This window comes from Anopheles arabiensis, chromosome X (assembly GCF_016920715.1).
Source record: "Anopheles arabiensis isolate DONGOLA chromosome X, AaraD3, whole genome shotgun sequence".
NCBI lineage: Eukaryota > Metazoa > Arthropoda > Insecta > Diptera > Culicidae > Anopheles > Anopheles arabiensis.
The window spans coordinates 13,192,065-13,206,573 of record NC_053519.1 but is presented as its reverse complement, the minus strand read 5'-3'; the positions used below and the strand labels follow the sequence as shown (position 1 = coordinate 13,206,573).

The 14,509-nt window shown below is 47.5% G+C and overlaps 1 protein-coding gene across 3 annotated transcripts; it reads left to right on the top strand.

The window, feature by feature from the left end:
- Nucleotides 1–1,440: 1,440 nt before the first annotated feature.
- On the top strand, nucleotides 1,441–14,441 carry LOC120905531 (serine/threonine-protein kinase D3). 3 transcript variants are annotated; one of them, XM_040316391.1, is made up of 9 exons: nucleotides 1,441–1,852; nucleotides 2,229–2,335; nucleotides 3,782–4,050; nucleotides 4,124–4,268; nucleotides 4,381–4,823; nucleotides 6,610–8,082; nucleotides 8,165–8,348; nucleotides 11,515–11,697; nucleotides 11,789–14,441. In XM_040316391.1, the coding sequence occupies exons 3-9, from the start codon at nucleotides 3,925–3,927 to the stop codon at nucleotides 11,989–11,991; spliced, it is 2,757 nt and encodes a 918-aa protein (XP_040172325.1). In that variant the 5' UTR covers nucleotides 1,441–1,852; nucleotides 2,229–2,335; nucleotides 3,782–3,924; the 3' UTR covers nucleotides 11,992–14,441. The 3 variants fall into 3 exon arrangements, with proteins under 3 accessions (XP_040172325.1, XP_040172323.1, XP_040172324.1); XM_040316389.1 differs by having other exon boundaries at nucleotides 2,229–2,938; XM_040316390.1 differs by lacking the exon at nucleotides 2,229–2,335.
- The last annotated feature ends 68 nt before the right edge of the window (nucleotides 14,442–14,509 follow it).

The window sequence follows — 14,509 nt, the reverse complement described above, 5'->3', positions numbered from 1 at the left end:
GGAAATAAGTCGTACGTGTATCAATGTGTGGGTATAACGACAGAAGCTTCGGACAAATGTGGCAAATAAGGCAGCGGTAATCGCTGATGCGGGCGTGCGTGCGTTTTCTGCAAATGTATGGAATTTGACACCCGCAGCGGGTGACAGTTTGAAACCGCATGCGTCAGAATCAAACAATTATGATTTTTCAAACGCCCGCAGTAACGATTACCGCTACTTAAGTGTACCTACGTTGCAAATTGATAAGTAAAAAAAAATATAAGTTTATTTATATATATAATATATTTTTCCTTGTATATTTTTGTTTCTTCTTTCCGAAACACTCCTTTACAATGTTGCTGAAATCCACATGCTAAGCGATTATTCTTAAACTGCCTTTAAAATTGCACCAGGTTACAATTTTGTTAACATTTCTGCCAATACAGGGTTTACCTAGCCAATCGGGCGTCGTCAAAGCGTTATCGGTCGCCGTAAATACATTTTCGGGCGACGTAAACCCTCAATTGGGCACTGTCATTTTTTTTTCAGGCCTTGTGAAGTATGAATCGGGCTTAGTACATAATGAAAGCGGCCTACTATACATTTTGTTGCTTTCTAGTTGTAAAACAATACTATTTGCGAGTAGTTTAACTATCTGTAAGAAAATTCAATATTTTTAAGTTAAATTAGAAATAAATGATGATGATTCAAAAATTCCAAAAGAAATGATTCAAATTCATTATTTTAAATTTTTTATTCTAGCCCGTACAATGGTACGCGTTTGAACGCGCCCGCGGAAACGCGCGTCGTGTATTTGCGGCCTAAAATGAAACAGTTTTATTAAAACATTATTTTTACGACCTTGTTAATTCCGCTCGATTCATCGTCCGAAAGTACAGTCTGTTCCCGAGTTACGCGGTTCTCGACTTACGCGGATTCGGAGATACGCGGTTTACTAAATTTGACAGATTAAATGTCAAATCAGTACGATTTGCTTCAAGTTCGTTGTAAAATGCATTTTTGCTAACTAATTGAAACCGCTTAAAAGCCATAAATATTACAATTGTCTGCACGAATCATATCAAATAAATCATAATATGTATTAAAGTACTAAGTTGAATCAAAAACTCCGAGTAATCAATTGTATTTTAGTCAAAACACGTGAAATTCGACTTACGCGGATATTCGAGTTACGCGGATTCGTCGGGAACGCAGAAACCGCGTAACTCGGGAACAGACTGTAAGACAAATAGTTACTACTGTTGTCACTAACTTCCTTGCCGGTTGCAACGCGAACTGTTTTGACAGCTTTTTTTTTTTGGTGCTCCCCCAAGCCCTCCCCAAACACTTGAGTGTGGCCAAGGCTTCACCAGAATGCGCATCACCTGTACACGCACACACACACACACCAAGAAGTGAGAGAAAGTTGCCCCAACACAACGACGCAACCGCCCGTGTACGCGTGTACAGGGGAGCAAACGCACACACCCATACACCGCTCCAGCGACCATTCATACAAGCAGCGCAGCAGTCGAAAACATTCCACCCAATTCCTCCAGCGGACGCTATAGCTTGCCCTTTGCACATCGTGTGTGAGTGTGCGCGCGCGCGCGTGTTTGTGTAGTATCATCATCGCGCGCTCCACGTACACACACCGCGCGGCGTGTGGTGTGATCCGGGTTCTGCCGGAGAGTGTGCGTAAGTTTTTCTGTGTTTTTTGCTTTCTTCTCCGCGTTCTCAAAGACCGAACCAGAGATTGGAGGTTCTTATGGTGGCCGGTGCCACCACAGTGCAGCATCCATCAGGTCGGCAAGCATCCAACGGAATTCGGTTGACCGGTGCAGGAAGCTGGAAGGGCCGCAAATCGGACCAGGTAAAACGGGAAACCCTCTCTCCCCAGTGTGCGAGCGAGCGAGCGAGAAGGAAAGCGCTGGAACGTTTGACGTTTGCATCCGCCTGCAGAGAGAGAGAGTGAGAGAGAGAGAGAGCCCAAACGCATACACACAGGTGCAACATCTACGTTGGGGCCGCTTTTTTGTGTGTGTTTTAGGCAGCATCTTCCCAAAAAACGGGAAAAAGCATCTCTTCTCTCTCTCTCTCACACACACACCCTTGTTTCCAGTGCTCCCCGCTTTGGTATCGGAATTCGCTCTCTCGCTCTGTTTCGTTCGCGCTCGGAGCGCTCGCTCCCGTGTCGCTTTCTCTCTCTCTCTCACGCACACACAAACTCACACTTCCCTCGCAAGCAGTTTAGTTCAGTGACACACAAAAAGTCGTGCCTATAGGCCGCGCCGCGCTTCGACGCGTAGTAGCAGTAGAAGAGGGAAAGAGGCAAACAACAAACACAGAGAACGAGGTAAAAGAAAAGGCAACGGAGCAACAGCAGCAGCAGCAGCAGCAATCCAGAAGAAGAAAGGGCACGTCGCACATTCTCGACTGCGGAGAAAAGCGTGCGTGTTTGTGGCTGTGTGTGTATGTGTGGGTGTGTGCGGTCTGTCCCCCTTTCGTTAGTTGTAGGTCCGCTGTGTGTGACCTAGTGTAGCGGACGGAACAGAACGGAACGGTGTACCTTTCCGACGGGCCGACCAAACTGCCGACGAAACAAGTGTGTGTACGCGGGCGTGTGTGTGTGTGTGGTTGTGGCCAGAGACACGGAAATATATGGCTGGAGTGTTGGTGGCGGCCGCGGCAAGGTGCACGGTGCACAACAGTCCACGACGGTCCGGTCAAGCAACCAGCGGCAGCAGCAGCTTCCCGACCTTCGCACCGTGCTGGTGATACCGCGCTTACCTCATCCGCAAGTCGGTGGGCAGGTGGGTGGGTAGGTGGGCAGGAAGAAGCAGTCACACACTCACGCGTCAGGTGCCTGCCCGCGCGCGCCATCCACATAACGTCATCCGTCCAATTGCGGTGCAACCGACGAACGACTCCAGCGTTGCTTCCTTGGGGAAGGGAAGAGGTAGGCGCAAAACGGGGACACAACACACACACACACACACACCTTTGCTTGCAGCATCCGAAAATGTGGGTCGACACAGTCACACATACATCCCCCCGGGGGCGGTGGAACAATTGGGTTCCTTCGCCTAGAACAATGGCGCAATTAGCAATGCAACGTCAACGCCAATCAACCTGTGCCCAGTGTGACGGGGGAGGGTGCGGCGGGGGTCAAAAGTGGGCGGCCGGACCTGCACAATCTATCAATAATTTGCACGCACGCAAAGGGAGGGGAGAGGTGTGCGAGCCTCTCCAGTTGCACCGTTTTCGCGTGCCCCACTTAGCGCTCCATCCCCCCTTAATTTCAGTGCCACTGGAAAGTGTGTGTGTGTGTGCCGAGGGGGGGAGGGGGAGGAAGAGTGTGAACCATACAAAAAAAGTACACCGCCCCACAGTGGGCAGTGGGAGAAGTTTTCTCATTAAAACAAGTGCAAAATAATTCTATTTCGTCGTGCGGCGGCCACTGCACCGCTTTCCCATCAAGCAACCTGTCAGCTTCAATCTTATCAATCGTGTGAGCGCGCGGCACGGGCCCTCTACTAGCAACTTTACCAGCACGGCAACACACGCACACACGCACACACAGCATGTGCATTCCGTTGATGGAAATTAGTTTCATTCAAAGCTTAAAACGCCTCAAGATGCGCCCGCGCGCTGCAATTGCAACTCGTCGCCACTCGTGTGGGTGGGGTGAGGGGTGCCAGGGTGACGAGATGACCTTTTCCCGTTCTCCCCCACTTGTCTGCTTTGTTGTGTGATTTTTTTTTGTATTTATTTTCCCTTTTTTTGCTTTGCTACTTTTCAGAACTTTCCGGGAAAACAACGACTAGAACAAGTGTGTGAGAGAGAAAGCGAAAAAAAAAACGTTCACAAAAACGTGCAATAGAGCAACGTGAATTCCCCCCCCTCCCACCTAACCCCCTTTCCGCAAACCCTTCACGCGGTGCGATGGCAGGGGACGACATTACCTTCATCTTCCAGTTCGGGAACCTGCGCGATATCACCACGGTCGAGTCGAGCGCCCTCACACTCAAAACGCTCAAGGAGCTGGCCTGCGAGTTCATCAACAGTAAGGTAAGGGGTCTCCCGTCCGTTCGAAAGCGTTCGACGTGCTCACCACTCACCCGTTTGCCTCCCACCCCCGCAGATCCCGGAGAATGGGTTAAACCGGCTGCCCGAGCGGTTGCTGCTGTTCCGGCACGACTACGAATCGCACAACGTGCTGCAGATGGTAACGTCCGCCTCGGACATCGTGGACGAAACGCTGGTCGAGATCGTGCTCACTGCCAACCGTAAGTTTCGGCCCACGCAATTGCCACCCCCGTTTTGGCCGTCTGTCCATCCGTCTGATTCGATTTTGTGTGTCCTCCCCTGTTCTCTCTCCCCGCTTCCCTCCCCGTGCAGAAACGCTGCTACCGCCGGCCAACAGTGGACCGGCGCTGCACCGGAACAATGTGCCGGTCGGCGGCCAGGAGGACATACCGCTGGTGCGGCCCCACGCGCTCAACGTCCACTCCTACAAGGCGCCCACCTTCTGCGACTTTTGCGGCGAGATGCTGTTCGGGCTGGTGCGCCAGGGGCTCAAGTGCGACGGCTGCGGGCTCAACTACCACAAGCGGTGCGCGATCAAGGTGCCGAACAACTGCAGCCGGGTGGAGCACACGGGGATGCTGCAGGCGCAATCGTCGGCCAACCAGCAGCAGCAGCAAAGCAACGGCAGCGGCAGCCGTCGGTCCGGTTCGGCCGGCGGCGGGCTACTGTCCTCGATGCTGCCCGCCCGCAGCCCGTCCGGCGGCTCCAGCAACTCTCTCGCGTCGGACGAAACGGCCGGCGCTGGAAATATGCTGGTAAGAAAAATGCAGCAACTTATGAATGACATTAAAAACTGAATCGCCCCTTTGTGGGGGTGGTCGTGTAAGGGCGGCCGATTTAGCGAAAGACATTAGACAGAGAAAGAGAAAGAGAAAAAGATAGAGAGTGAGGGAAATAGATAGAGAGAAAGGAAGAACGAAAGCAGTTGGAAGAAGTAACGCTTTTTGCAGCGACTGACCGTCCGTCCAGTTTTTATACACAAAATACTTATACCTACACATTGATACCGTCCATACTTAGTATTAATATTGCACAAAGCATTCCAATTATGATCCGCTAGTGACGTAACCCATTCCTGCGGCACACGAAAGGGCTTTTCATATTTTATTCTATTCCACGGTAGGGCCAAGGGTTCGGGGTTTTAGATGTAAATTCGTTTGTTTTTTTTTCTTTCTTTTCGCTAGTAAGTGTGAGCGTACGCTAATGTAATGTCAGTATTGTTTGTCCCGCAAAACAGAACAAAATAAAATTAAGCGTTTTCTTTTTTTTTTTGCTCCTTCACAAACTTTAGTCGCAGTTCCGTTTATTGTTTTTTGGTTTGTTTTTGTTTTGTTTGGTTAGTATCTTTTTTTTTGTTTTTTTTTCTTTCTTTCTCTAAAATCCCTCCCTTTCACGTTCAGTAAACACTAGATCCAACATTTGTCTGGATTCTTGTAAGAAAATTCTAATTCGAAAATTATAGGTTTGCCACTTCCTACATTTTTTAAAAGCAATTATTAACGTAAAGTTCAATCACTGATTGATCTCTGCTAAGAATAGGTTTTTACCAGCCAAAAGTTTTATTATAATTTATTTATTTACTGTGGCACTTTGACTGAAGAACAGACACATTCAAGCTTCAATAATTTGGCATTCTTCAGAAGACAATTGTTTACTTATTTAACTTTACTTTATTACAGTGTCGGCTGTATGTTCCAATTAGACAGTTGTAGAACTATTCAAAATTAAAAGCAAAGTCGAAGTAGTTAATTATAAACAGAAGGTTTTCTATGAATTCTTTGCTGCACACAGTAATATCTAGAAATGTTCTTGAGCTGGGACCTGGAAAAGATCCTCCACTGCATTCTGTTAAGAAGTATTATCTGTTTTGCTTATATAAGGAGCATTTTTAAACAAATTTAATGCTCCAATTAAGGAAGAAGAGGTAATGCTTCAGCAAAAGAAATGAGAATAGGCAAAGTAAAGAAAGTCTTGAGAAGATGTTTAAACATTGTAACTTCCTGTAGGAGATTTAAACCGTTGCACCGTTAGTTGGTAGGTTTTATTATTTTTATGTCTTACACGTTGATGGGTACAGATCTCTTTTCTTTCCTCTTTGAATTTTGAACTTACATACAGCAACTTTGGTAGGCGTAATGAAAAAGCTATCAATGTAGTGAAGAATTTAAGAGAAAAAATAGATCTAGGAAGGAAAGAAGGATTGAAACTGGAAATCCCATTTGATAAAAAAAACGGTCTTACAGGGTTTCCCACGATTTATTGGTTGGTTCCCATAAATTTTTGGTGGGTTCCCTATTTCCAGAATTTGTTGGTCCAATTGTATTGATATCCAATCGGAAAATACCAATACATTATGGGAACGAACCAAAAATCCATGGGATACGATCAAAAAATCGTGGGAACGCACCAAAAATTCACGGGAATTGACCAATCGCGGGAAACTCTGTAAATTACTCATACTGCTCAGCACTTATTTGAATAGCAAGAATGCCAAACTAACACTGTCTCTTGTTTCCTTCCCCCCCCCCCCGGCCCTACCAGTCCACCACCATACGGCAGAGCCGGTCACCGTCGCTGACGAGCCGTGGCGCGGTGGGGGGCCACCCGATCAAGATCCCGCACAGCTTCTCGATCCACACGTACACCCGGCCGACCGTCTGCCAGTACTGCAAGAAGCTGCTGCGCGGCCTGTTCAAGCAGGGCGTCCAGTGCCGGGACTGCCACTACAACGCGCACAAAAAGTGCATCGAGAAGGTGCCGAAGGACTGCACCGGGGAGAACACGCAGCCGGTGGACGCGCACGACGACCGCAGCCAGTCGAGCGATCGGGAGCTGCTGTACAAGGACGATCCGGAGGACGAGAGTGACTTCGACGACGGGCATCCGTTCGGGGCGGGCAGCTCCGGGCGGCGGTCGGGCGGCAGCACCGGGACGGCGGCCAGCGGTGGCGGCGGCGGCAGCTCAGCGACAGCGGCCAGGGAAGGCGCCGGTGGCAAGGAGTCGCCCCTCGGGCCCGGGGGCGACGGGGGCTCGCCGGGCAAGCTGAACGGGGGCGGCGCCGGTCCGCCAGCCCCGGCCTACCATCTGCTGGACGATTCGGACGACAACCGGCTGGAGGTGATCTGCGAGCAGTCGCGCCAATCGTCGAGCAATTCGTCCTCGTCGCCGAGCGCCAACATTCCGCTGATGCGCATCGTGCAGTCGGTGAAGCACACGAAGCGCCGGGACGGGCGGGCAATGAAGGAGGGCTGGCTGGTGCACTTCACCAGCAAGGAGAAGACGATCAAGCGCCACTACTGGCGGCTCGACTCGAAGGCCATCACGCTGTTCGTGTCGGACCAGGGCAGCAAGTACTACAAGGAGATACCGCTGAACGAGATCGTGGCGGTGGAGGCGGCCCGCACGCTGCAGGGCGAGGTGCTGCACTGCTTCGAGATACGGACGGCGGCCGTCGACTACTACGTCGGGCAGGACCCGCTGTACAATATGAAGCATCACGCGGATCCGGTGCTGGCGCTGCCGCCGCCCGACAGTGGCGTTGGGGCGTACCTCGCGAAAAGCTGGGAAACGGCCATCCGGCAGGCACTGATGCCGGTCCAGACCGGCACGGGCCGGACGGGGGAGGGCCAGGGAGCGGCGGGCGCTAGCGAGCAGCCGGAGGAGCGCGTCACGGACATGAGCCAGCTGTACCAGATCTTCCCGGACGAGGTGCTCGGGTCGGGCCAGTTCGGCATCGTGTACGGCGGGGTGCACCGGAAGACGCACCGGGCGGTGGCGATCAAGGTGATTGACAAGCTGCGCTTTCCCACCAAGCAGGAGGCGCAGCTGAAGAACGAGGTGGCGATACTGCAGAACCTGTCGCATGCGGGCGTCGTCAATCTGGAGCGGATGTTCGAAACGCCCGAGCGCATCTTCGTCGTGATGGAGAAGCTGAAGGGCGACATGCTGGAGATGATCCTGTCGCACCAGAACGGACGGCTGAACGAGCGCGTCACCAAGTTCCTGATCACGCAGGTAGGCGTCGCGCGGTTTTGTCGCGTGGCGAGTTTGTCTTAATTGGACATTTTCTTTTTTTTTTTTTGGGGGCATACACCAGATCCTCGTCGCCCTCAAGTACCTGCACAGCCGCAACATTGTACACTGCGATCTGAAGCCGGAGAACGTGCTGCTCTCGTCGGACAACGAGTTTCCGCAGGTGAAGCTGTGCGATTTCGGTTTCGCGCGCATCATCGGCGAAAAGTCGTTCCGGCGGTCGGTTGTCGGTACGCCCGCTTACCTAGGTATGTATGTTCTGCTGAAGGTAGCCAATTCCAAACATGCTGAAACATTAATCTTGATTTGTGGATGGTGTAAAATTGTGGTGGAAGGTGTCCTTCAATGAAATGCATTTGCCGCACATGTTTTAAACCAATTGAAAATACCAGTGCTGTCAATGTTACAGAAAATGTCACTGTCATAAAGTAAATTCTGACTGAAACAAAATCCATGTCAGCGTCACGTACTCAATTGTGATAATCAGTGGTGATGCTCAAACAGCTGTGTCCACATACATGCTTCGTGACATTTTCTTTGTCATCACTTTTTTTTTACTGTGATCCGTTCTGCAAAATGTCACTGACATAGTCATGACAAATTCCGACTGAAAGAAAATAATGTCAGCGTTTCGAGCACTACTGTGATGATCGGAGGTGAGATTTTAACAGTTGTTGCGACCATCCATGCTTGGTGCCATTTTGGGTCTCTTGGTCAGTCACTTGGCAGTGACATTTTCTGTCGGCGGTCATCACAATAGTCATGTGAGATATGTGGTGCGTGTGAGTGGTCCTAAGCAACAAAATGAGCATGTTTTCTCGCTCTGTTTTATCCGACAGACAATCAAAGCAGATAGAGCGAGAAAGCATGCTCACTTTGTTGCTTGGAACCACGCGCCAAGTATATTTCAAGAATGTCGTGATTATCACCTACTAAAAGTGTCGTGACCAAGTGAGTGATCAAGAGTTAGGAGCTAAACGAAATGTTACCAAGCATGTGATTAGTCCATTGATTGGTTTGAGTTTCATCCCTGATCATGTTAGCAGTGTACGTGATAATGCTTGCGCCGGCATTAAGCTCAGCATGTCATTCAGAGTATCGGGTTTGACTCAAACACTCGCACGTCGCATTCGGCATGTTATGACGCATTTTCATTGAGTATCAGCAATGAACATCAAGCTGCCACGGATTTGTTCATTGTTTTAGATGGTGATTATCACATGAATTTCATGACATTTTGCAACACTGGAAAATACTACCACAATGTGTACCATTTATATAATAATCATGAACCCCACATGATTTCTGCATGTGTGATGCATACAGACAAACCTAGAAACTTTCATTTTCCTTCATATAATGTTAATGATAACGTCCTTGCATTAAATAATGTAATAAGGACTTGTATCGCTAAATGTTGTCCTACCTACATTCCACCGTGGTTTAATAAACATGTTCGCCTGCTCAAAAAGAAAAAAAATCTCTAAATGGCGTATACAAACGAACGAGAACGCAACTTGACAAAATGAATTTCGTTGTAGCGAACAACATTTACCGACATCAAAACCGCTTCCTCAAAGGGCGCTATATAAAAAATCCAAAATAAGATAAAAAATACTACCACAATATTTCTGGACCTTACAAGGAACGATGTCATCTAAAGACGGAAAATCATCCTCGGTGTTAGCGGTAATATGTGATCTCTTTGCCAAAATGTTTCGGAGCAAATTCCACCAACCGAGTAGTGTTAACATTAGACCAGATCCAGATTTCTGACATCTACCCATCTGCAAAGACCATTGAAGTTGCAATACGTAAAATGAAATGCTCGTACCCTCCTGGGCCAGATGGCATTCCGCCCGTGGTTTTTAAGCGATGTAGTAGTTTCTTCATCGCACCACTTCTACAAATTTTTAAAGTATCTTTGGATTCTGGCACTTGTCCTGACGTATGGAAATCGTCAACTTTGTTCCCAGTGCATAAGAAGGGTGACAAGTGTATCATTGAAAACTATCCTGACATCACATCCATGTGTGCTGGAGCAAAAGTTTTCGAAATTGCTGTTCATAAAGCTCTACTGGAAAAATGCAGGTCGGTTATATCATTTAACCAACATGGTTTTGTTCCCCAGCGCTCTACTACTACAAACCTGTTAAATGTTGTATCATCATGTGTGCGCTCCTTTGACTGTCGGACCATAAACTACTTGCCTTGAAGCTTCTACACATTGGGTTTTCTCAGCATACAGTATCATGGATAATTTCTTGTCTCGAAAATAGGCGTTATCAAATCAAAATCAAGAACACTAATTCTGCAGAATTTATTAGCTCTTCCGGTGTCCCGCAAGGCAGTAATTTAGGACCTCTTCTATTTATTATATTTATTAATGATTTAACGTATTGTGTGCCGCCTGATACTTGTATAATGTATGCTGACGACGTCAAACTCTTTTTACCGGTTAAGAGTCCTAACGATTGCATCATCCTTCAAAATATTATAAATGGGTTTGGTACTTGGTGTCTGAAAAATGATCTAGAGTTAGCCCTTGATAAGTGTTTCATTATTACGTTTCATAGACTAAAAAAAACGATCAAGTATAATTATTCGTTGTTAGGCAGTGTGTTAGATCATCTCCAGGAAGTCTGTGATCTAGATGTTACACTAGACACTAGTTAAAATTTCCGTTTACATATTGACAACACTGTTAACAAGGCATACAAGATGCTAGGTTTTATGTTTCGACAATTCCGTGAATGTAATGATGTCTTATGTTACTTGTCGTTGTTTACTGGTCTTGTGCGCTCGTGCGTGGAATATTGCTCAATTCTTTGGTTTTTCCGAATTGCACTACGATGATTAACAGAATAGAGGCAATACAACGGAAGTTTACAAGACTTGCTTTAAAATGCGACCAATTCAGAGGACTTACAACTATGCCAAATTATCGCTCGCGTTGCCTTCTGCTTGGCCTACAGACGTTCGAACACCGTTTTAAGGTTAACCAATGTGTATTTGTAGCCAAAATTAAAAAAAAAAACGAATTAGACGTCCGTGTTTACTAGAAAAGATCAATATCTACGCGCCATCGAGACCTCTTCGCTCTCGTAACTTACTTGTCAGTGAGAACAGGCGTACCTTATATGGATATAACGAACCGTGACTAGCTATGACAAGGCAATTCAATACATGGTCCAATCACTTTGATTTTAATTTAACGACCAACGCATTTAAATTGGCGACACCGGATTATGGGAGATGTTAGGGGAATAATTTAGGGTTTAGGTGTAGGATAGGTTTTAAGTACTTAGTTTGCCACAGCCTCAAGAGTGCAACGCACATTTGTTGGTAAATAAATAATTAGATTAAAGATAAGATTGGAATTTACATGTTGCCCTTTTTCCCCTCCATTTGCAGCGCCGGAAGTGCTGCGCAATAAGGGCTACAATCGGTCGCTCGATATGTGGAGCGTCGGCGTCATCATCTACGTCAGCCTGAGCGGCACCTTCCCGTTCAACGAGGACGAGGACATTAACGATCAGATCCAGAATGCCGCCTTCATGTACCCGCCGAACCCGTGGAAGGAAATTTCTTCCGATGGTAACGAACGAACGCTTCTCTGTCTCTCTCTCTACCACACACACAGACTGGCATCAGCTAATTCTTTTCCTTCACTTCACATGGCCTGCAGCAATCGATCTGATCAACAACCTACTGCAGGTGAAGCAGCGCAAACGGTTCACGGTGGACAAGAGCCTGCTGCACTGCTGGCTGCAGGATCTGCAGACGTGGAACGATCTGCGGGCGCTCGAGTCGCAGGTCGGTCTGCGCTACCTGACGCACGAGTCGGACGACGCGCGGTGGGCGGTGACGGCGGGCAGCGGTGGCCCATGACCCGCCGCCCCGGACGGACGCCGGCTGCCCTCGCTGCCCTTCATCCAGGAGTCGTCGACGCCGCCGGTGGACGAGCAGCAGCAGCAGCAGCAGCAGCCGGCGCCGGCTGTCTCCTCGACAGCCGTCCCGATTGCCCGGCACGCGTCCGACTACTGTGTGGGCGGGGGCGGTCCGGCCACCAAAGCGTACGGCCACCAGCCCCACCAGCCCTCCCTGCTGTTTACGGACTTCCGCGGCAAGGCGTATCGGTGGATGCGCGGCCGGTTCTGCCGGTTTGTGAAGGCCTAACCTGATATTTGCTGACTCTTTTTTTTTTTTTTTAACTGACAAACCCATCTCGAACGCTTAATCTCTCGACCCTGTCGGTAGGGTTTACGTTGTTGTTGTTGTTTTGTTTGTTTTTATATTAGAGTATACTATATACTTAGACGCACGCACACACTTACAGCAAAACACGCACACACAAACACTCACACATTCTCTCGATATTGTAGCAGTAGGGTTAATAGTAACGAACGCGAATGTGAAACTGAGGCAACTCGGGGCGGACTTTTGCTTAACATTTAAAATCTTTACCCAATCTGCTCGCTCGGAACAAGAGGGGGTTTGGGTGTATCGTTCTTAGTTGCGGAGCGGAGCGGAGTGGGCGGAAATCCGTGCTGGCAAACGAACGGGCAAACTAGCATCGCAAGACCCGTTCCGTTTCGTTCGCTTCGTTCGGCTCTTAATGTACAGTTGACGATTGCGCTCGCTTGGGAGGCCGTCCAGGGAGGCAAACCGAGCTAATGCTTCCATCGTACGCACTTGCCAGTGCCGTACACGTCTTAAATTCACGCCTCCAAATCCGGGCGGGCTCGAAGATAATGTTTAGCTGTTAGTGTTAGGGTTTTTTTTTGTTTTAAATTAAATTGAATGCATTCGCAAGCTGCTCGATGGCTTCGAACAGTGTCGCCAGCGGGCCATCAACTTGGTGGAAGAAAAAAAAAAAATGGGACGCCTCCGTTTGGTTTTGTACGATCCGTACCGTACTCACATTACCACGTGATGCGCCAAACGTCGGCTGCTTTAGTTGTACAATACATTCCTTGCTTTCGTTATATTTTGTTTGTGTTGTCAACGTGTCCCCAAAAGAGCTAGTTGCTTGGCCCCGTGCGCCCGTGCCCAATATCATTCCCATGTTTTTTTTTCTTTTCTTTGTGTAGCAAACCAACTAGCGGAAAATAAAACGAACTATGAATATCTTATTCGCTGCCTCCATCCTCCCTTCCACCATCCCTTTGCTCGCCTATGTGATCGCATTACGATGAACAAACTTTTCAAGTGCCTATACAGACGCGGTTGACGCAGGAAAAGGGGTTAGAAACCGCGGGGGATCTCTATTTGCTTGCAGCGAGGCGCATTTATCTGTGACGAAGAGCCAAAACCACGCATCGACATCCGTGCGGACACGCTGTTTACTTACACTTACATGCACCTACACACATACACACACACACACATGCGGGATTGTCCGATCCAAGTGCATCTGTAGAGGTGGAGTTTCATTTTTTTGTTTGTCTTTCTGTTGGTTGGACGTCTTTTTTTTTTTTTTAAAGATAATCGTTTGTACAATTAGTAAATTGCTGCACAGGATTGCACAAATCAAATCAAGGGCCAACTGAAGAAAATACAAAAGAGAGAGAGAGAGCGAGAGAGAGAGAGAGAGAGACAGAGAGAAAGAAAGAGACAGAGAGATGAACTGGAAAATCGAGCAACGTACGTTACTATCTACATCCTGTTCATAAGATACCTTACCTCATTAAACAAACATACACACTCACAGACACTCAGAAAAAAAAACCCAAAATGGTCGTCTTTTCTATCGCTTTTTAATGTACTTTAAGCTCTCGTAAAGAAAAAGACTAAGTAACTTATAAATAGTAACTACAAACTACAAAAAAAAAACACAAAACTTACGGTGAGACGCGGGTTTAAAGAAACGAAAGCAGAAATCAAGAGGAAGAATAATCACAAGTAAAACATAAGCAAGAAGAAGAAGAAGAAGAAGAAGAGGAAGAAGAAGAAGAAGAAGGAGAAGAATCTCTTTTAAATAAAACTACTACGAAGCCAATAAAATAGTGGAAAGTAGAGCAAAACACACAAACAACAAACAAATACTCGTATACACACACACACAAACACAAAACAAACAAAACAACCAATGTTTCAAACATAATATTGCTCACTACTTGTACACACACACACACAACTCTAACTAAGCGCACAAATGGGGGAGGGGTTGGGCAGAAAAAAAACACATTGCAACAAAAAAGAAAACAACAAAAAAAAACGAAAACAATCAACAACAACAAACAACAAAGAAAACGTAACGAACGCAACCCGGAACTGGATGCATATAGATATACATACGTTTATACACATATATATATATAATACGATACTATACTATACTATATAGACATGGTGGCCTTTTTCATTGTTTTCTCACCTGCAGCCCTTCTTCGCGCTTTTGCTACAC